The sequence below is a fragment of the Chelmon rostratus genome, chromosome 14 (assembly GCF_017976325.1).
Source record: "Chelmon rostratus isolate fCheRos1 chromosome 14, fCheRos1.pri, whole genome shotgun sequence".
NCBI classification, from domain to species: Eukaryota; Metazoa; Chordata; class Actinopteri; order Chaetodontiformes; family Chaetodontidae; genus Chelmon; species Chelmon rostratus.
This window is the reverse complement of record NC_055671.1, coordinates 9,891,304-9,912,247: the sequence shown is the minus strand read 5'-3', so window position 1 is coordinate 9,912,247 and position 20,944 is coordinate 9,891,304. Positions and strand designations below refer to the sequence as shown.

Sequence of the window (20,944 nt, the reverse complement as noted above, 5' to 3'; positions counted from 1 at the left end):
CTTGTTTCTTGTTGGGTTGCTTTTGTCTTATTGTTGCTTTTTTTTGTTATATACTAGAGCACAAACACTGTACAGTATTTGCTTACTTTTTATATCCAATTCTCAACATTGCTGTATTGTCGCCATTTACAACATATATACATGTATAAATGTTGTGTGAAAAACCAATAAATTGTGAATCATAAAAAAAAACACTGCTTCGATAAAGACACACAAATAACATTAGTTTTTCTTCCTTTAATTGCAAGTTCACATGGTGATTTATGCATTGAATGAATTACAACAAAAACTACATTCTTTCAAAAATACCTGGATGTGGATATGACAACAAAATAGGACTGATGCCGTTTTCCTGAAAATGTGTGTGTACATCGTTTCTGTAATGTCAAAGATTACATATAAAAATGCATTATATTCTCTTTTCTTCTACTGATATATTACAGGCTCAAGCTCTTTCTTACGGATAACAAAATGTGTGTCAGGTAGCTATTTGACCCGTTATAAAATGCTCCCATTACACATTTATTTTTTAGTAGGTTACTATAATTACAGAAGTAGAACTCTAATTACATAACATACATAAATACATTCTTTTTACTGAATTCCTTTCCTTGAGTTCTGTCTGAACAGATGAAAACAGTCTTTCAAAATGTATAATTTCACATGAATTCATGGTTCAAATTATTTACTGTGCTGTCACAAAATATTTACTAGAAACTAATGGCTATAGTCCTCAACCACAAGAAAACAGAGACACAAAGGCAGACAATAGATCACTCTGAACAGGTCCGAAAAGCATCGATCAAATACAAAACATATGTACAAAACTATGTCAAAAAAGAAAGACAAATTCAATACATTGCTCACTGAGGACAATGGCAGGAAAAATCGCTTCAAGACTTCAGAGGTAAAATATTTTGAGGTATGAGTTGTTATATATTTTTTGATATAGTTTGCACTGTGATATGTAAACAACCATTTCTAACACAATCATACATACTGTATAATACTAGTCATGTAAACCCTTCATATACAAAAATGCTCTACTAAAGAAAAGCATATGTACAACATTTTAAGTCCGTGAGACCATGTAGGCACAGTGAAATGTGTCTGGTAGAGGAGACAATGAGACAACTCTTTGGTGCATAAAAGCTGTAGCTGCTGGGGAATAACAGTAAAAAGCAAGCAAATCCTGTGCTGTGCCCATTAAATTTTGAAGACCATCACCCTTTTCAGTTTAGGATTCCAGCATCAGCCTCTGTATCACGCAGCTGAAGTCAGGTGACAGTCTCCAAATTCTCCAAAATGTCCCTTTATCAGAAAATGATAAAAGCAGCTTTGATTTCAACTTGATGACCATGTTTTCTTCAGTTGATCAAACATATGCTGTTTTGAATTAGCTTTTTCAGTGAAATGTTTTCACAGGGCAACATCTCAAATGTATGTGTAATTTCCTTATTTGATATTAGTTTAATTAATTAATTATAATACAGCTAAATAATATTCAACTTAAACATAGTAAGGGCCTATATACGCACAGCATGGGCACACATATTTTTTACAAGCATACAACGCAAAAATCCGACAGTTAAGATTAAAATAAAAACATAAATAAATACCTTCACACTGTAAATAAATGATGAAATCATGCCAGTCAGAGATGCAGCTTGTCTCACAGTCTCTAATGACAACTAATGGTGAACAGATAAGGCTGATGATTTGGCTCGAGTGCTAAACTTGAAATCAGTGTACCACCACATCTGCCTATAAACATTTAAGCCGTGTCGAATCAGAATATTTGCAGGATATGTGCCACAATGCAGGTGAATCAGCAGGTTCTGCTAGATAAACCGCTGTATCATCTGCATAGCGACACACACACATTTAGCCTAATTATCTCACCAGATTAACACTTGTAATCATTTGCCTTTAAGGGCTGGATGCTACAAGATCTTCTCAAATTTAACCATAAAAAACTGGCTTGTTCTTGTCACTGATCATACCACATAGAATGTCAGATTCAGCAGGTTTTAGGTCCACGAGAATGTAATATCAAGTCTTCTTTTAAAGGTTTAGGTGCCATTTTCAAATCATATACGTCATTTTAAGCACTGGTCCAAACACCACTACACGGTGGAAGTATTGCTGCTGCTGTGTTGGACCCAAAGTACTTCAATCTGGCTCCTCTCTCTGGACTGATTTTAAAACTTCTTCGTCTACAGGGCATGTGTGTAACAGAGTTAGAATTAGTCCCACAGGTATTCTCAGCTGGGCCTATCAACTGCTGCACAGTTCAGTCTTAAAACAAGCGGTGATTGAGGAGTGTTGGCCCAATGTAGCAGACTGGCCACAAATCATGCATTTAGAGAAATCGGCCAGGCACTCTAATACTGTGTTCTTATGTAGTTTACTGTATATTTTTATATGCCATGAATCAGAAAAAATAAACAAATATATACATATTTCCAGTTTTTGACAGGGTATTGTAAACAAAGATTGTTAAGCAGGCTTGTTTCTCATTCATTTTCTCTCTGCAGAGCTACCTTAAAATGCTTTTTAAGCGTGTTCAGTGGTGATATGAATGACAACAGTTATGGCTCTCGTGTCTTATTTCAGTCTCGGCATGTTAATGATAAACTTCTTCTGTTTACTCTCTTAAATGTCAAGTAATAACATGCACTGTTACACATGGAGCTGCAACAATTTTTGAAAATGACCGTGTGTCAGATGCTCTGTAGAGAGTGATGGTGCTGGCCTCTTTGGATTTACACTCTCCAGTCTCTGAATGAAGGTGATGCTGAGAAAAACCTGTGAGGGATAACAGAAAATGTTCAGGAATTAAATATTCTGATGATATTTTATTTGTTATAGCTTTAATATATGCACTTACTGTCTGAATAATTGTTAGTCTCACCTGTCTGTTATCCACCCTGCATCCTAGCCTGACACCCAGCTATGTGTGGTGGTCTTCACCCTCTGGGGAAATCCATGAGACGTAGCTGCGGGGTCAAAGTTAAAGTCCAGCGCCCCGCCATCCATGAGTGTGTCATGGAGGACGGTCTCCATGTCACATTCAAACCTCTCAATGGACATGTTGTCCAGGTCACTGGGCAGCCGCTCCTGATGATGACTGTGTGGATGAGCCAAGTTAAGTTCCCTGTAGCCGTTGCTGCCGTAGCTTGCTGAACCATCATTAGTGTGTGCTGGGTGTCCATGAGGCAGCTGCATGCATGTCCTCAGGCTGGTCATTCGAGGAGGGGCCCCTGAAAGACTAGTCAGACTAGTCAGGGGTATCATGTTACAGCTATTCAAGTCTCGTGAGGTTGAAGGACCCTGTCTATGTATAACATGTGGATTTACATGAGGAACTGGGTGAGGATTCATCATTTTTACTTCATTATGACCCCCCATGTGGCTCTGGCTGCTGTAAGTGGGCATTAGGCAACCTCCCCTCCCAACCTGAGACACCTGTGTATCCCTAGAGGGCCTCATGTCCCTACTGGCATGTGCATCTGAGGTCAGCAGCTCTTTGAGGAGGCCAGCGGGGCAGATATACTGGTTTTCATAAGGCCCAAACCCCGGCTTGGTCTCTGGGAGCGTCTGCATGGGAGCAGGGGACAGGGAGTTCATCCTCACCTGGCTGTACATGCACTTACGGTAGTCCTGCTGCGGGTGCGGGGTCAAGCCTGTGGAGCTGTAGGGGCCACTCTGAAGCATGGCAGCATTTGGAGAATGTGAGGAGTCAGACCCCAGCTGGGGGGGTTTGGGAGACAGCAGGTTCAGGTTATCCAGCAGACTCTCCATGACGTTCTCTGAGCCATGCTGGCCCATGGATCCAGCCACTTCGGACAGGCTGGGCAGGGTGGAGGTTATCTTGGTCCCCGCCGCTCCGGGATACATCATATGGCTATCAGAGTCCCCCAGGTCATCCTGTTCAGAAGGGAAAGGGGAATGGCGACCGCTCAGGGTGCTGGCGTCTGAGCTGGCCCGTGTCCTGAAGGAACTCCAGGCTTCAAAGTCTTCGTTGCTGTGGGAGTTTGGGCTTCCCAGCCAGTTTGAGTACTGGGAACCAGGGCTGCCCTCTCCTCCCTCGACTCCTTCCTGTAGAGCCATCTAACGACAGAAAAACAATAAAAGGTCACATAGGCAGCCATAAAAATTACAAATTAATATTAAAACTGCAGGAATAGTTCAGTTTGCTTTCTTGCCGAGACTTAGATGAGAACATTGATGCTACTCTCATGTCTGAACCGACCACCAGCAACCAGTTAGATTAGTTTAGCCTTTGTAAAGGTTAGGTATGAGGTTGCCAGGCAACCAGTGAAGTCACCGCATCCAGCCAAGATTCGTGCACATAACCTCCTGTACATATTGTTGTTTTTACACTTTAGTTTTTGCTCACCTTTATACAAAGCATGCTAGCTGTTTCCCCCTGTTTCCAGTATTTATGCTAATCTAAGCTAACTGACCGATGGCTGTACCTTCATTTTAATGGACAGTGAGTGGTATCAATCTTCTCACCTAATGCTTGGCAAAAATGCAAAAAACAATTTTCTAGAACGTCAAACAATTCCTTTAACTGAGATTCAGCAGAATTGTGAGAAAAAAAACTATGTCCAAATGATATTCAGATTGATATTAAGCATGTGGGTATAGTGTTAATAGATCTGGGGCTGTACCTTTTTCTTTGTGGCCCTTCCTCTGCTCTTGGCCAGCTTACTGTTGTTGTCCATGGAGGCAGCTCTGCGTCGAGGTGACTTTCCGTTCTTTCCCCCCTCTGGGTTCAGCATCCACCAGGAGCTTTTTCCTGTTCCCTCATTCTGTATGCGCACAAAGCGGCTGTGCAGGGACAGGTTGTGTCTGATGGAGTTCTGCGTGGGAAAAAAGTGAATTATTTGTAACTTATCTGCAGACGTCCAAGTTATGTGTAGGCAGTGGCATCAAAATTACTCGTGGTGCAAAGAAGAAGCAACTGGTTGCTTTTCAGTGGGAATTAAATGAGAAGGAGTATTGCTGCAGGGGAAACGCTTGTCATTTTCCATGTTTCCAGTGGAGACAAAACTGGTAGTTGAGTGTGAAGTCAAAGCCAGCAAATGGACAGGAAGTATGCATCCTCCATTAACAATATTATGTCTACTGAGCCTTTTCCACTCCTTCCCCATGCTCTATAGCGAAAGACATTGGTTATCTTGGCACGAGGGAGCGAGGGACGGATAGGGTATGTGGTGTCATTTATTCTACACTAAATAAATATTTGGCAAGCCAGCAAGACAGATGTCAGTACAGCCAGAGAGCAGTATCTGAGAACAAGAATATGGGTAATTTTAGAAGACATGCTACAGAACATGTATATTTAAACATTTCTTACATTACCACAAATCTACCTACAGCAAACTGACAATGACTTTAGCTGACTGCTGACAAACACAAGCTCAGAATCATCACAGCTGTTGGTGAAATGCATAAAGATCACCCAGACGCCTCTGGGTGTCCGTGTCTCGTCTGAAACCCAGGGTCCTCGTCTGAAAACTAGGCCACTGAAAGAGCACATTCAAAGAAACTTTCCTGAATAAGACAGACTGTATTACTTTGGGTTTAACCAACCTGCACTTTTTTTTCTATGTGGTCACATTTGTCCTTGTGCTAACATGTATACACCTAAAGCCTCATTCAGTCCATTTTCTCTAATGCTATGTTGTGAACCCTGAAAAGGACGCAGAGGCGCCTCCTGCGGTAATTCTCTCAGGAAGAAAAACAACGCTGGTTGAGCAGCAGAGACACACGGTCGCACTGGGCACGCCGTACCGTACAGCCTGGTCTCTCTGGACAAAATCTTCCTTACGTGAAACTCATCGCTGCGCTGGCTGGGATGGGCACAATAAAAGACCAAAGTACAACACAAGACGTACTTGCAGGGAATTTCCCCTGAATACCCATGTGAACGCAGAAGCAGCTCCCTGCAGTTAGTGAAGCCAGATGTCCTCAACCACAGGATTCAGCAGGGATATACAAAGCATGGAGATAAAGACACACATTCAACACAATAGACAGATTGTCTGAGTGTGTCTCTGAAATGTTGAGTTTCAGACAGACTGCGACTCACATTCCATCATGTTAATATCATAGAATCATGTCTTGTTTAATTTGGATTTATTACCCAATTATTCATTTCAACAAAATGAATACTTATAACTTCAGAATAGAAAAAAACACATCGCTAAAGGACTATTTCATATTGTGCATGGCTCTATAAAGTGATAAGATAAATATATTTTCATTTTATGTAGCTGCTATTGTGAGATATTGTGAGAATTATTTTGGATGACTGTCCTAGTGCAACCTCAAACTATACATCAACAACAGCCTCATGAAGACTGATCCCAGAAGTGGAGGCAGCAGGCTGTGCATGAATGAGAATTTTTTACTGAAAAAGAGCACGAGGGGAGGTTATGGAGTTCGAAGTGAGGCTGGGGAGGGTGACAGAGCGAGATGTTTTTGCCGGCAGAGCTGGGGGTCAATGAGTTCACTGTGTGCTGAACACGAGCTCCTCAGCCGGCGCTGACGGAGACATGCAAGCAGGTTGGATGGAGCAGGAAAAGAAAGAGGAGGAGAAGCATCAGATGTGACGTGCTGGGTCGGACTGTCTGTTTTCTGACTCGCCGCAGCAGAACCCCCTCCCCCCAGCCCCCCCTCCCCTGCTGAACCGGACTCCTCCCTTCTCTTCCACTGACTTTTAAATAAGGCTTCCTGTGTCAGAGGACATCCTGCATATGCAGAGTGGACAGACATGAGGTGGTGTTAACACCCACTGTGTGGTCACAAAATCTCAATCTGACTTGTGCTCATTTGATTCATGGCCTTTTGTCCACCCCGCTTCTTTTTTCTCTCTTTTTACATGATCTCAACCTGTAACCGAAGACAGGAAATGAGTCATTAGCGGAGGGAGATCTGAGCAGCGTGCTGCACCGACTCTCACCAAACGTCTTGCTCACACACGGCTGTGATCATCAGTGATATGCAAATGGCTACACCCTCTGATCAGAGCCCACAATAGATCACGGACTGCATGGCTGGGTCTTGGGGAGCACTATTCTCTACTCAGCCTGGGATAATCCTTGTCTCAGACAGACCTCACCTCAGCCTAAAGAGAACAAAAGACTCCTGCCTCACTAACTCAGGAGGTGCCCCACTCACACATTATATCTCTGAAAGCCCAACCCAAGGTGGTCTATATACATATATCATTGTTGCTAAACCTCTTTATAAAGTTTATTGTTATAGTCGTCACTTTTAACCAGCTTTGAAGCAGTCAAATATGTCGGCACCTGTAGCTGCGTGACAGCTCATGTGAATGTGGGGCATCCAGAAACCTATATGATCTTCACTGACCTTTCTCGGCGACCAGGGAAGTTCCCAGACACAGATTATAGAGGCCTGTAAGTGACACACGTAATTGTTGAGTAATCCATTGTCATGTAAGTCTGCTTTGCCTTTGCCGCTCTTGACTTGAGGACAAAATATCTTGCATTGTGTTTGTGCGTGGGGGTGGAGTCTTGCACATTTTTGTGTGCTTGAAATGCATTTTCAAAGCTTTGTAGCAACCAAAGATCTCTTTGGATTCTTGCTACTAGCCTTTAATGGATTTCATGTGCTACGAAAACGCATTGTACTCTTTGACATGAAAAAGAAAGATCTGTGAGGAACATTTCTTGCTGCATCTGAAACAAACTGGCACCACATTGAAGAATAGGTATGTTTTAATGGCACAGTGGTCCTAGGTCAGCGGGTGCAAGGACGGCAGACATGGGAAAGATCTTTTTGCTTCTGACATAATCTATTTTCAGTTTGTCCTCGGTAATGCCACATGTTGAATAGCACGCTTTAAATGCAGTGTGGCAGAAACCAGTTGCCTCTCTACCGCCTGAGCTGCTGTGAGTCCACCTGCTGCTGCTGGCCGGCTCATGTGAGCACTCAGAAGACTTCAAATGTCCCCAATGCTCTCGAAATCATCTGTGATCAATATCATCAAAACAAACTGCTGCGGCATGAGACGACTCCTCCTATTGGACTTCAAAACAATCAAACTGACACAGCTGCTGTTGCTTGTGTAGCGAAGCATGAGGCTTGCAGTAACGGTCGCAGGGTAAGTAAACAAACAGGGCCCGGTTGCAGGGACAGGTGCAGCCACAGTGAAAGTGGCCTCGCTTGCAACTGGTCCACAACGTTTTACATACAGCGCCAGACACAACCACAGACAGGACAGAGGATCCCCCAGGAGACTGGCTGCTGGAGACCAGCTGCTTCTTAAATCAGTAACTCGGTTTTATATCAATGATGAGGCCTGATGTTTAGTTCGTGATGAAAGGCTGAAGGGAAAAAAGAATCTGTAAAAATCAGCATCTACTACAAGTAGTGGCCTCATGTAGTTACAATCCCAAAAATACTGACGTGAGAGTATGTAACTTTGAAATAGCGCATTTTCCCCCACTTATGAGTGAACATCTGAAATACTAAGCAATAAAGCACACCTTTGCTCATTTCAGTGCACTCAGAGGTTGTGTTTCTACAGTCTTCCTTGGTTGAGTATGACCAGCAGCTTATGAATGCTAATGTTAGCACACTTAAATTGCTATGTTGCTTACATAGTATTACTATTATCATTATCAGTTTGCTGACGTTATGATGCTCGTCACTGATTTTGACTGACTGAACATTTCAGTGGTTTTATCCTAAAAATAAAACACAGAGTAAATGCACTGAAAAGTAAAGTTTTCTCATTTTAGCCACCATTAGCTGCTGGTAATGACAGACCTAGTAAGGCTGTGGCAGCAAAACCCCTGAGTGCATAATGGTGCAATTTATTGTTACACAGTCTTACTTTCAGCACAGTATTCTTGCATTTGATTTATTCTGCTGTGATTTAGTGTTGCATAACCTTTTTTTTTATTTTGGTACGTCTAATCAGAGCTTCATTGACCTCAGCGATGGGTGCAACCGCCCTCGCTGCCCTTGTTTCTGCCCCAGAGGTTTTCAAACAAAAGTTGTGGAGAGAATGAGGAAACACGTGGAACAATTGTCCGTAAATCAAAAACACATTAACAGTGAAATAAGGAAGTATGCTAATCTTTTTGGCTGCCATTGACCGGTGCGGCTGCGGCAAACTTCTTGACCAGCTTGTTGTTCATCCAAATGTTGGCCTCCAGAGTTCTCAGCAATGTAAGCAAATAAATTCTTCTGCTTTTTTCTGCCCACTTCTGCTAACTAGCTGATTGTTAATGCGCAGAGTGGCTTCCTATTAGTGATATGTGGGTGATATGTCTGAAATCAGTATGAATATTTATTTTTCCAGTGACATGCTGTATATCACGACAGCATGTCATGCACGGGACAAAACAAAACCTTAAATATCTAATATGGTTCATTATTATTAAAAATCAGTAAGATTCATTCATTTTGTAAAATGTTCATATTATTAAGACACAAGATAAGATAATCTTGATAATATATTACTGTCAAATTAACATGCAAGACAGGCACAAGAGGTATAAGCACACCTGAGACACCAGCTGCTATATCACCAGCACTTAAAAAACAAACAACAATAATGAGACAAGAGTTGTCACTGCTTGATTTAATCTGTGTATTGTAAACACACTGCTTCTTCAGCTTCCACTGCGTGATTTTGCAGAACACTCTGTGCAAAAAAAATGAGCTCGTATCTGGCTGACAGTTAAAAGCTTCATATTACAGCCACTACAAAGCAGTGAGATATCTGGTGTGAAGAAGAGAGTGCAGCATTTTGCAGAGATTACAGTAAAAGGACAAGCCACTTCCTGACAGTGTCTTCCTGTGCACCCCTCCCCCCTTTCTCCTCTGACCCAGGAAGCGCAAGCGGAGTTGAAAATGAGCGTGGGACCTGAATTTTCTGTTACAGGGCGCTAAAAAGGCGAACGCGGCTGCAGAAGAAGAAGAAGTGTGGGGACCAGGTCGCCTCTCCCTGACTCCAGGCACAATGCAGGCTACTTCATTAACACTGAGCATCAAACTGAGTGACCTACTTCTGCAATGGCTTCAAAGGGGGACCATGAAAAGGGACGGGGAGCTTTGTGTTTGGGGTTCAGCTGTAGCTAAACACGGAGGGGGCCAATGAGAATGATAGACACAGTTAAACATCCTCACATGATGTGTTATTGATTAAAGAAGACACGATTATACTTGAATCACACTAAATATTCAGAAATACCAAGGTGATTAAACTTGATCTCTAATCTTGCTCAGCCTAATCCTGAGAGTGACATTCTTTGTACACTTTACAGGGTAAAAAAAGCCAACTTGTTGTTTGCAGGATTGAACACTAATCTCAATTACTCTTGATCCGGTTTCTCTTTCTTCACACCATATTTCTTTGCCTCCCTCTGCGCCCACGTCCTTTATATTTTGCATAATGGATGTGAGGCCAGGTTCTTTTCTGAACATAATATGGAGGGGGATTATTGTCCGGCGCAGGCTGGAGGACAATGCAGAAACCCACATGCCACAGATTCCACAGACTCACACACGTGTAACAGCAGACTGTACACAGGCCTCGACCCACAGCCAGCCAGTCAGCTGACTGCTCCACTCCTTCCCTCAAGCCCTGCTCCTCTCTGAAAGCCCCTGCTCAAGCCTCCCTTTCTTCATGGGGTTACTTGAAGCTTTCAGTGGGCCTCTTAAGTTCAAGGCAGGCCTTCCTTTTTAACCTTGTGATCCCAAGACAAATAGCTGGCAGTTATTCTGTTTTTTTCTTCTTCTTTTAGTAACTGTTGTCTTGTTATCTTGCATCCTCTCTAATTCATAAGCCAATTCATTTATTGATTTATTTAAAAAAAATCACCCTTTACTCAACAAAAAGTGAAAACTTAACTAAAACTCTAGAAATTCTCTAAATTTATGGACAACTTTGAATAGCTTAGAGTCATACTAGCTCATCTCTGAGGTTTGAGATTTCAGCTAAATGCAGAGGTCAGCATGCTAACATGCGCGCATTGAAAATGCTCAGTTTTTGTTACAGTAATTTGCACTCAACACAAAATACAGCAAGGCTATTGAGAATGGCATTTGTTTTGCAGGTATTTGGTCATAAAGCAGAGATATTTCAGTCTGGACCAAAGCGGCAGACTGTCTGGCGTGACTAAGGTTTATTTATGTGGGTTATCTGTACAATAAACTTCAATTTCTAGTAGTACTTATTAATTCTTTTAGTAATACTTGTGTATTATATACTTACAGTATTGTAAAGTTTCATGGGTCAGATTTCTTCAGCTGGATCAAAGTCAATAACTGAAGCCATTGTGGGACAAATGTTAATTCATGGCACCATCATCCACGATTATACATGTAACAGGCGCTCAACCTGCACTTCTACCAGTGGGCACTTTCATCTGCTGTCACTTGCTCTGAGGGGTGTTGTTTAAACGGAGGCAAAGGGAGATTTTCCACTCAGTAAATCAGCTCCTCCTGAATAAATACCATCCGTGTTGTCTGTCAGTGGCTTCCACAGTATGCAAACATCAGGTGCCAGACGTCACAATCAACAGGCTACTGATCTCGCACTGTGTTAAATGAGATGGAAGATAAGCCTCTTCACAACGGGCAGCGATTGCACACATTACCACAGGCTGCCACCAAAACTGTGTCGCAATCTAGAAAACACTGGCGCACAGACCGATGGCTTTTACACACTTCACCTTTAACGGGTTTAACTGCACTTTCTTGCAATTTACATGTTTTGATATGAACACAGAAGATCTGTGCCAGTTACACTCAGGGGTGCTACTTCCTGTTCCATTATTTAAGGTCACAGTTCACTGAGAAAAACAGTGGCAGTACCAGTAAAATGGTAAAGTACCTTGTGTGCTGCACACTGCCACTCATAGAACAACCAATATCCCAGGGGAACCAGTCCGCCCAGTTGGCTGGGGGGCCTCTCTTGTGGCAAAGGCACCATGATCACTAAGCAATTTTTAGAGGGAAAACAAAAAAATCTTCATGACACGAGGGAGACAGGAAGCTCTAGCGGCAGCAGCATCGCCCTCGTCCTGCCCTCCACCCACCTTCAGTTTTCTAGGCGGAGCCGTATAATCACCGAGGTACAAACTCAACGCCCTCCACCCACCATGAGGTCTCTGGCTTATCTTTATCTGTCATTACAATCAGTGACGCTCACGCATGTGGATTCTAAAGTCAATACAAAGACCAGGATATGACACAAAACAAAATAATAAGCAGACTAATGATTTCTTTTAGCATGCTGCGGGAACGCGGGAAATGGAATTAAATGACTTCATGCAGAATTAAACACACAAGAATGATCCATATACGGCCTCTCCTGTTGGTTCCTCCTCTTTTTCCAGCCATGACCCTCGTGTTTTGCAGGGCGGGGATGTTAACACATGGCACTGTTTTCCATCCACTCTGCAGGAAATGCATCATAGTTCATTGTGGGGGGACTGTCGTGTTTTTTTAACAGGAAAGTGCAAAAATAACTATTAGCCGGCGGTTCCAAGGCCCCGCGAGTGTGCCAGCATTTAGGAATGCAGAGGTTGAAGTAGAGATGTGTTGATTTAATATTAAAGATAAACAAACTGGCGCTATTGTTCTTGATGAAAATCCATAAGGACCTTTGCGGCTTCATTGATGGGCTACAGGAGAACTTTTCCCTCTAATGTTGAGCTAGGTAGTAAGCCAGTAAAATGTTAAGCAATAACGAAGAGCATTTTTGTTTCAGATATTAAAAAAGTAAATCCAACACTAAGGGCAGTAAAATAAAATAAAAGATCTAATAAACAAAAAGTACATTATTCAAACATTTAGAGGGACCTCTGCCAATTATTTAGAGATCTTGGCACTGAAAGCACAATTGGGTGTTATGAAAAATCGAACTCTCTGAGCTCCACTTGAACAAACGCAAACACCTTCAGCAAAAGGCCTGAGAGAGGGCAGAGGAGGAAGTGATAGGATAAAGAGCAGCGATCCCTTTCTCCAAGCTGTAGCATCCGCTGAGGAAACTCTAGAAGACAGGGACACAAAGATATGAGCGCACGGCTCAGGAATGGAGGATGTTTGACGTTTTTCCCAGCATTCCCTTCTCCCAGCCCCTTCCCCTCCGACACACTCCCCAACACTGATTGAGCTGTTTGTGTCGCCTCCTGTTATTGTCGCAGGAGCTCTGAGCGGTGCACTCCACGCTGCTTCCCTGGTAACACTCTGCGGGCATTCCCACCACCTATATGGACACCTATATGTAGCAAAGTGCAGCTGAAGAGTTGCAGAAAGACTAAGAAAAGGAGGAAGGGGAGGTTAAGGGAGCCGTAAGTCATAATACAAGCTGTGATCAAGCTTTTCACAAGGGGGTGTTCAACAATGAAAACTATATTTGATTGAGGTTCACGAAGGCATTTCCTGACATAACCTAGAAATTACGTCTCAAGAGAATGCAGGGGTTAGAGGAGGGGCTGCAAACTGAAATATAATTTTAACTTTTTTAATTAGCGTCTACTTTGGGTACATTTTTACTTTCTTTGTCCATTTCTATCCATCACGGCTGAGTAACTTCCTAACCCGGCGAGACAATATTGAGCCCTTGATTAACATGTCTGCTTTTCCAACTTCTCCCTTGTATTAGATATTTCCAACACATTTCAGCAGTGTAACAGGTTTTCCATGACTGTGGAAATCCTGCATAGACCATGAGTAAAGGCTTGCTCAGGAACAGTATTCCTGCACATTATTCTCCTCAGTCAAACCACACTTCAACCATCACTCAGTCAAGGTTTATTCTCTGACAGTAATAAAGCTGAAGATTGCTCTGATGCATCAACATGTCCAGTATTTGTGCAGTGCTCTACCTCAGGGTTGTTCAGAGAGAACTGTTCTCAGGCTCCTGCAGGGGGGTGTTTACAGTCAGACTGGCTGCCTGGTCCTCTGCTGCATTAGGGCTGTATGTTTCCTAACTGACACAGCAGAGAGGTGTGTGCTACCAGTGACAGAGGAAACCACCCCACAACATCAAAGCTTTCTGAGATGAGTTCAGAAACCAAAGACTAAGACAAAAACAGGGTTTTTTACACAAGAAAAAATATGTGACTCTCTCTCTTGCCCTGATGGGGAAAATGGGAGCAAAAGTATTGCTTTCTTCTTATTAATCATTTCGAATGAATGACCACCACTGACCACTGAATGTGCACTCCATATTGGCCTGAAAGAGGAGATTTCAACTTAAAACCGACATGCAAAAATGGTATCTGTAGATCCCTGACTGGAGCAAAGTGAGGTAGTTCTGTTCTGGTAGAGGGGGCAGTTTGCTTTGAATATAAAGCCAAGCACTCATCCATGCTGCCTGTCAGACTGGACATAGTGACTGGACAGTAATGTTAAGGCTGAACTGTTCACTGCGTTACCGCTTCCAACTGACCTCATCGCAATGAGTGATGACACACCAGGTATTTTGGTGCTGACAGCTGCACTGCAGAGGGAATGAAACTGCATGCTCCTTCATGGACAAAAGACCCATATAGGCATACGCACTTAGAGAACTTTGCTCTCTCTGCTCACTGCAGCCAGACGCTAAGACGTCTTGAATTTGAGTGTTTGTGTGCTGATATCTTCTCCCACTTTCTCCACATAAGCATCACATCTGCAAAGTACTGCTGCACATTCAAAATACAACATCAGAGAAGTTTGATTTCTTTAAATATCTGTTAATTGATTATTTGCACCAAATTTGCACAAGCGCATGCTCCATAGTTGTAGCTGAGTTTCGCTTGGTGTTCTGTAGTGTTGAAAGGTTTCACCGCACGTTCAGCCAAAATAGCTGGATGGTTCTGTGCGCGCGCACTCACATTGACAACGAGATCTCGCGTGCACGCAGCCACTCACCTTCCAGCCCGCGGAGCTATTACTGTCTCCTTTATCGTTGAAGTAAGGCACACTCTTGACCATCCAGTCGTAGATCTGAGACAGCGTCAGCCTCTTCTCAGGTGAGCTGTCTATCGCCTTGGTGATGAGGTCAGCGTACGACATGTTGCCCCAGGCGTTACGACGGGACGAGCTGCTCTTCCTCTGGCCGGAGCTGCTCAAGGGTGCGACCCCAGGAGGGGGCACCTGTTGCTGAGGCGGCAGCTGCGGCCCCGGGAGCTGCTGCTGCTGCTGCTGCTGAAGATGATGGTGGTGGCGGCGGTGGTGTAGATGTACACAGTTTCCCTCCCGACACTGAAAATCATTGCAGGGCACCGGCGGTTTCTGCTCTGCATACTCTTCGTAGTCCTCCTCCAACAAGCCGAGGTTACTGATGAACTCGGCGTTTCCTCCCGGCTCCTGCTGCACCGACGGTGCCGGAGAGGATGTGTTGGAGCTGGCCGGGTCGTTGAGCTCCGGTCTGGGCAGCGGCCAGGTGCAGGACCGCGGGCGGGAGAGAGGCTCAAATTCCGGGTCTATTTCGACCTGTGGTGCCGGTACTTCAGCCATGTCAGGGTCAAAGCCGCTCTTATTGTCACACTGACGCTCACATACAAAACAAATATGAAGTAATGAAAAAAAGCAGGTAAAAAGAAAAACGTTGCGTTCAAAAACCCGCTTCCAGTACTAAGACAGGGGTTTGTCAATTTAAAAGCCAGAGAACTGTTTTGTTCAGGGTCTTCAGTGAAGTTCACACCATCCTGCTTCAACTAGTTGCAACTCTCAAGTCTGCCGCTCTGTCAGTGGCCCTCGTACAGTCTGATGCTGATGCCTTCACGGCCGATTCACAAGCTCCGTCTTCTGAGCCCAACCCCTTGACGGTGCATTCAAGTGCTCTTTGGTTGGGTATTGAGTGTGTTTGAAATCAAAACTGCATTATATGTGCAATGTATGTCTTTAAATTTGCAGTCGAGCTTAGATAATCTATAAGCACACATTTTTACTCTTCATGTGAACTCCACAGCGTCGTTATTAGGATCTGTACAGACTCAAGGGGAACTGTGTGTGAGCTTTGTCATGAGTTATTGTCCTGTATGGCAGCCATCAAGACAAAAATTAAAGTCTGTGTCAGCTGGGCTAAGCTATGAGTGAAAATACAGTAGTCCTACACCAGATTTATTACTAATTACTTTATTAAAAGTGATCAGTCCTTATTGTTGCGTTCTTTTAGCCCCACCAGACCTCTCACTTTGCAAACTCTTGGGTCAGTTACTTCTCCTGTATTTCCAACATGTTTTGACAGAGGCTGGATCCATCTGGCCACCAGAGAGAACAGTTTCTCTGACTAGGTCTCCTTGTCCAGTGTGGTTTTCATAGTAAAAACTCTTTAGAGGCGCGCTATTTTTTTTTTTTTTTTAATCAGAGGAGTGACTTATTTATATTGTGTAGTTGGGTATTTCCCTCAAATGTTCTGATTTCATAAACAGTCCAGCCATCAGTTGGGTGATTTTGGCTAGTTACTTATGATGTTAATGTCCAAAACGCTGTCATTACTTCACAAAATGTTATGACAACACTTTATCGGTTTGTCACAGCCAGTTTTATCATGCTGTTTAAAATATTTAATCCAGCACATGTCACTGCACTGCAGAGGGAATTTATTCTGATCTAAATATCTGGGTCCCAGCCTTGTTATAAACATAATTCTAACTTTATATGGAACGACAGCTGTCAGTGGTGCCATCTAGTGGGTTATTTGCATATAAGAAATCTCTGAACGGAACCTGGTGCCTTTACACACAAACACTTTTTTGCACCTTATATGGTCCATGCACATAAAACTTAAAGTTTGATTGCCAACATCTTATCATGCCAATCTCAACTGTGTTTAGGGAAAAGTGAACAAAATGTGGAAATGAGGCACTTTCAAATGCCAAGCTCTCACTTTCCACACTTTCTCAGACAATAGATGGCAGAGGGTGTTTTTAGACCAGAAGGAATCTGTGTGCTACATTGTTACCATGTTTTTAGCTTTAAAAGCACTTCCCTTGCAAAGGGCACAAGGTTCAAGGTCTCATTATGCTCCTACTGTAAACCTGATCTAAGATCCTAGATGCTGCACACAGTTTATACTTTTTCCACGACCTGCCTGGGAAAACACCATTAATCATGATCACAGGTGTTTGTATGATCTTTGACACAAAAACAGTATAAAAATATTTTCATCAACCTATTTTCTTTGAATGTGAAGTTCTGTCACAATCAATCCTGCCTCACACTCACTGTTGTTTTCTTAAATGCATCTAATCCGCAAACATGTCTTGAGAGAATAAAAAACTTTTCATATCAATAAATTAACCAGTATATCTAATCCAATCTCTTTTCCTGCAAGTGTGTCACAACACTAGTGACACATTGTCATTAATTGCCTGTGTGAACAAATAATCAGTGGTAGTGTGTGTAACTGGCAGAAAACTTAGTAAGCAAAAAAATCCATGACTGTACTTTTGCTGCTTTATATTGTTTGTACACTTTGTACATGCACTTGTAAAGCAACATTTCACTTTCTCTCCACACATTGTGGCAACTCTGTGGTGATTAAACAGTGATTCTATCATCTGACAAACATTCTAGAACAGTAGATACTGTGCAATGTTTGACACCGGGACACAGACTTGATGCCAGTCCACTCGAACAGGAAAAACCAAGCTGAGCTTCTATGGAACTTGTTGAACCACATGGATAAAGATGATCACAGCTGCAAAGCCCTGCTGAGTAAAAAGGACTTATTTTTGTGAGACCACAAAACATATCTAATTGTCTTAAGCTTAGTTCAGGTAAACGTCTGCCTCCTTGAGGACTTCCTCTTTTTGCTGGAAGTAGTCTCTGAACCAGGAAATGTGTTCCTTCTTCTGCTGGACTGTAAGATAAGGGTTTCTGGACAGACCGACAACCACAAGCTCCATGAAGTGACGCACTGGTCCCTGATGGGGGAAACCCTCCTCCAAGTGTTTCGATAAGAAGACGTGTTCATAGAAGGAGACACTGGCTTCCTCCTCCAGGCCTAACACAGAGCAAGGGGACACTGTCAGTGAGGCCCCTCGGCCACAAGTAATTTTCTAGTTCTCTATATATTCACCTAGAATACAATCATTACTCACCAGCTTCATTGTTGATTGGGTACTGCCACATTTTCCCCTCTTTGGTCCACTGGATCATTTCCTCAAGGATGTTGCATGGCATTTGGTTGGTTGACAGAGACAACTGATGAGCAAACTCCATGTCCCATAGAGTTGGCCGGGCTGAAAAAAAGACAGCAACATTAGACAGATGACAGATGTCCCAATGAAATGGAAACCAATTTGTTTAGGAGAGACAGAGACAGCCTGCGCGACAACATTACATGACAATGAACACTAATGAAACGCTATTCTCTTCACAACTAGTTTGTGTTAAGTGGCACATTTCATCAGTTTAAATCATTTAATGTTAAAAAAAATAGTAGACTTAAAGAGGAAAATCAAAATTCCTTATTACCAACTGCTGATTCAACTCCTTCATCAGTAGTACCGGAAAAGATGTTTAGCCTTTTGTCTGAGAACAATTTCTTCCTAAAAAAATTAAACAAGCATTAAAAGCAAGGCCTATCTCAGTCTATTCAGCCATATTAAGTTCAGTCTATCTGAGTGAAGATATGATGAAAGTATTTACCTTCTCCAAACTCTTTCCTGATCACGAGCGGTTCCTATTTCACGCGTGTATCCTTGTCCATCTTCATCAAACTTGATCTGATCCACCGGCGAACTTGTGTATCGGTTTGTTTTTTTCCCTACTTTCATGTCAGCAATAATTACTCTGAGAAAATACAGTTGGATTTATGTTTATTACCCGTGTTTTCCATTTGGAAAAAACAAAAAGAACAGCGACAGATACTACACACATACCCGAGGCTGTTCATGTCGCCTTTCTTCTGAGCATCGGTGACAGCTTCGTGCTGCCTCAGCTGCTTGAGCAGCTCAGACTCTGCCTGGCTGCTGTTGGGCAGGGTGGAGGCAGCAGCAGATGCAGCTGCAACCAGTTCAGGATTCAGTGTCTCACTAAAAAAAAAACACAGTGCAGAGAGGCTTGAATCAGGGGATGAAGAGAGACAAAGGCTCCAGATATCCTCCCAAGATTAGTGTTTACAGTAAATAACAGGTTTACAGACACAAACTAGTGTTCATCTCAGTACGCTGAGACAAAAGTCAACTCTTCATTGATAATAATGTGAAAAAGAAGAAAACTTAAAGACTTGCACTTTAACAACCATTTCAACCCCCTCCCCTCTCACCTCTGTGATGAAGCCTCTGCTGTAGCCTGCTGAAACATACTGATGGTGCTCTCCATAGCTGCTGGCTTTGACGTGGGTTTAGACTCCAAACTTTGCTGTGCTTTCAAGGTTTTGAGCTTCTTCTTATTAGTTACTTCCACCTTCATGGCTCCAAGAAGCTCAAGGAGACTCTCTTTCCCACTCTTACCTGCACCAGTCCTCACTTGTTTTGGTGGTGCTGCAACATATTCGGTTTTAACATCAATCTGCTGCTGCGCGGCACTTTCATCATCTGCCTTTAACACCACTGGTTCCTCACTTTGTTCAGCCATCTTGATGACTTTGCTGTCATCTTCAACTTTCTGTGTAAGGAAAGCCGGACTTTCTGTTGGGTCAGCCTCTTTATCTGCATTTGTTTTGTCATCTTGATTTGAGGCGGCAACTTCATTATTCTTTTCACAGAGTCTGACTGAACTTGTGTTGAGCGCTCTGACTCCACCTCCATTGGCAACCCTGTGTTACAACAAAACAGAGTTAATCATAGTCGTAGAGCAGTAGTCATATTAAAACATGAACCTTATTATTAGGGGTGGGCAGCAGGGGGTTTCTGCAATATGATATTCTTGTCGATGTAATAAAACTCTGAAAAACACTTCATTACTAATTGCAGCAACAGACACTATATTGTTTGGCTCTTTATACCTCAGATCACATAACAACTGAGCACAGAAGAACTGAGAGGAACAATATATCTTGTTTTGAAAGCCTCTTCTAAGTAGGAAATCTGCCTCAAACCTTTTTCACACTGTCTGTTCTCGCCCTGTGGACAAACTGAGCAAACATTAAAGGTATGGATACGGCATATACCTCACTCTACATGATAGTCTATGAGCCTGTACATGGTGGGATGTAGAGCATACGGTAGATTTTAAATCAATAACTGTCAGTAGGAGGTGAAGTTCGCCTGTCACAAGTTGGTGGGTGGGATCATCTTGCCTTGATGCATACAGTTTTATACTTGTAACTTCATATGCACGTTACCATGGAAATTACCTGCCAGTGCTTTCCTTGAACCGCTCTAAGAAATATCAATCAAAATGTCCCGCCCCATCAGTGCAGGTTTTAGTAAGCTAATAACTTAGAGTTAGCTGCCTCTTCCATAGCTTTTATTGAAAGCTATTTCGAATGTACACTGTTGTCCGTCTAAAGATGCTGCTAACATTTTCCTTAACAAAAATACACCACTAAACAGACCAGTAAGTAGTGAGCTGCCGTCATTAAGGTTAACGTACTCACTCTCATGATGTGTCCCGTTCAGTCAGTCAAACTCACCTCAAAACTGTAGTTGCGGTCTTGTCACATTTAGCTAGCCACACACACGACTCATAGACACTGACAGAAAAATTTCGAGTCAGGAATAAAAATCTATACATGTTTGCTTCTTGCAATGTCCTTCCACGTTCCTGACGTTTATCCTCGTTGCTACAACATAAGGTCACCCCCATAAACTCGAGAATATCTTTGGTTCCGGTCAACGGGCAAGACTCTTTGTGGAAAGGGATGGTACTCTCCATATGAAAACAAATATTTTATTCAGTCATAATGTGAACATATACAATTGTGGTATATGTTATTTTCCCATTTAAAACGAATTCCCCAAGTTGATTTGTAATAAGTTACTTTTCGATAAACTGCTATTCT

The 20,944-nt window shown here is 42.7% G+C and overlaps 2 protein-coding genes across 2 annotated transcripts; both read right to left on the bottom strand.

The window, feature by feature from the left end:
• Positions 1-209: 209 nt before the first annotated feature.
• On the bottom strand, positions 210-15,738 carry LOC121617745 (forkhead box protein O1-A-like). Its single transcript, XM_041952966.1, has 4 exons — positions 14,917-15,738; positions 4,680-4,871; positions 2,915-4,113; positions 210-2,808 (listed from the first exon to the last, which is right to left on the bottom strand). The coding sequence occupies exons 1-3, from the start codon at positions 15,502-15,504 to the stop codon at positions 2,938-2,940; spliced, it is 1,956 nt and encodes a 651-aa protein (XP_041808900.1). The 5' UTR covers positions 15,505-15,738; the 3' UTR covers positions 210-2,808; positions 2,915-2,937.
• Positions 15,739-16,153: 415 nt separating this feature from the next.
• On the bottom strand, positions 16,154-20,817 carry mrps31 (mitochondrial ribosomal protein S31). The gene is made up of 7 exons (XM_041952739.1): positions 20,576-20,817; positions 19,265-19,756; positions 18,879-19,031; positions 18,646-18,789; positions 18,472-18,545; positions 18,096-18,236; positions 16,154-17,998 (listed from the first exon to the last, which is right to left on the bottom strand). The coding sequence occupies exons 1-7, from the start codon at positions 20,815-20,817 to the stop codon at positions 17,763-17,765; spliced, it is 1,482 nt and encodes a 493-aa protein (XP_041808673.1). The 3' UTR covers positions 16,154-17,762.
• Positions 20,818-20,944: the final 127 nt, after the last annotated feature.

What these genes read in the sequence shown, in the direction of transcription:
- LOC121617745 (XM_041952966.1), bottom strand. Translation starts at nt 15,504, where the DNA reads ATGGCTGAAGTACCGGCACCACAGGTCGAAATAGACCCGGAATTTGAG. An exon ending in ATAGCTCCGCGGGCTGGAAG is followed by an intron (nt 4,872 to 14,916) that starts GTGAGTGGCTGC and finishes TTTCCCACGCAG; the next exon opens with AACTCCATCAGACACAACCT. An exon ending in GAAGGGCCACAAAGAAAAAG is followed by an intron (nt 4,114 to 4,679) that starts GTACAGCCCCAG and finishes TTCTGTCGTTAG; the next exon opens with ATGGCTCTACAGGAAGGAGT.
- mrps31 (XM_041952739.1), bottom strand. Translation starts at nt 20,817, where the DNA reads ATGGAGAGTACCATCCCTTTCCACAAAGAGTCTTGCCCGTTGACCGGA. An exon ending in ACCGCAACTACAGTTTTGAG is followed by an intron (nt 19,757 to 20,575) that starts GTGAGTTTGACT and finishes GTTGTAACACAG; the next exon opens with GGTTGCCAATGGAGGTGGAG. An exon ending in GCAGAGGCTTCATCACAGAG is followed by an intron (nt 19,032 to 19,264) that starts GTGAGAGGGGAG and finishes TTTTTTTTTTAG; the next exon opens with TGAGACACTGAATCCTGAAC.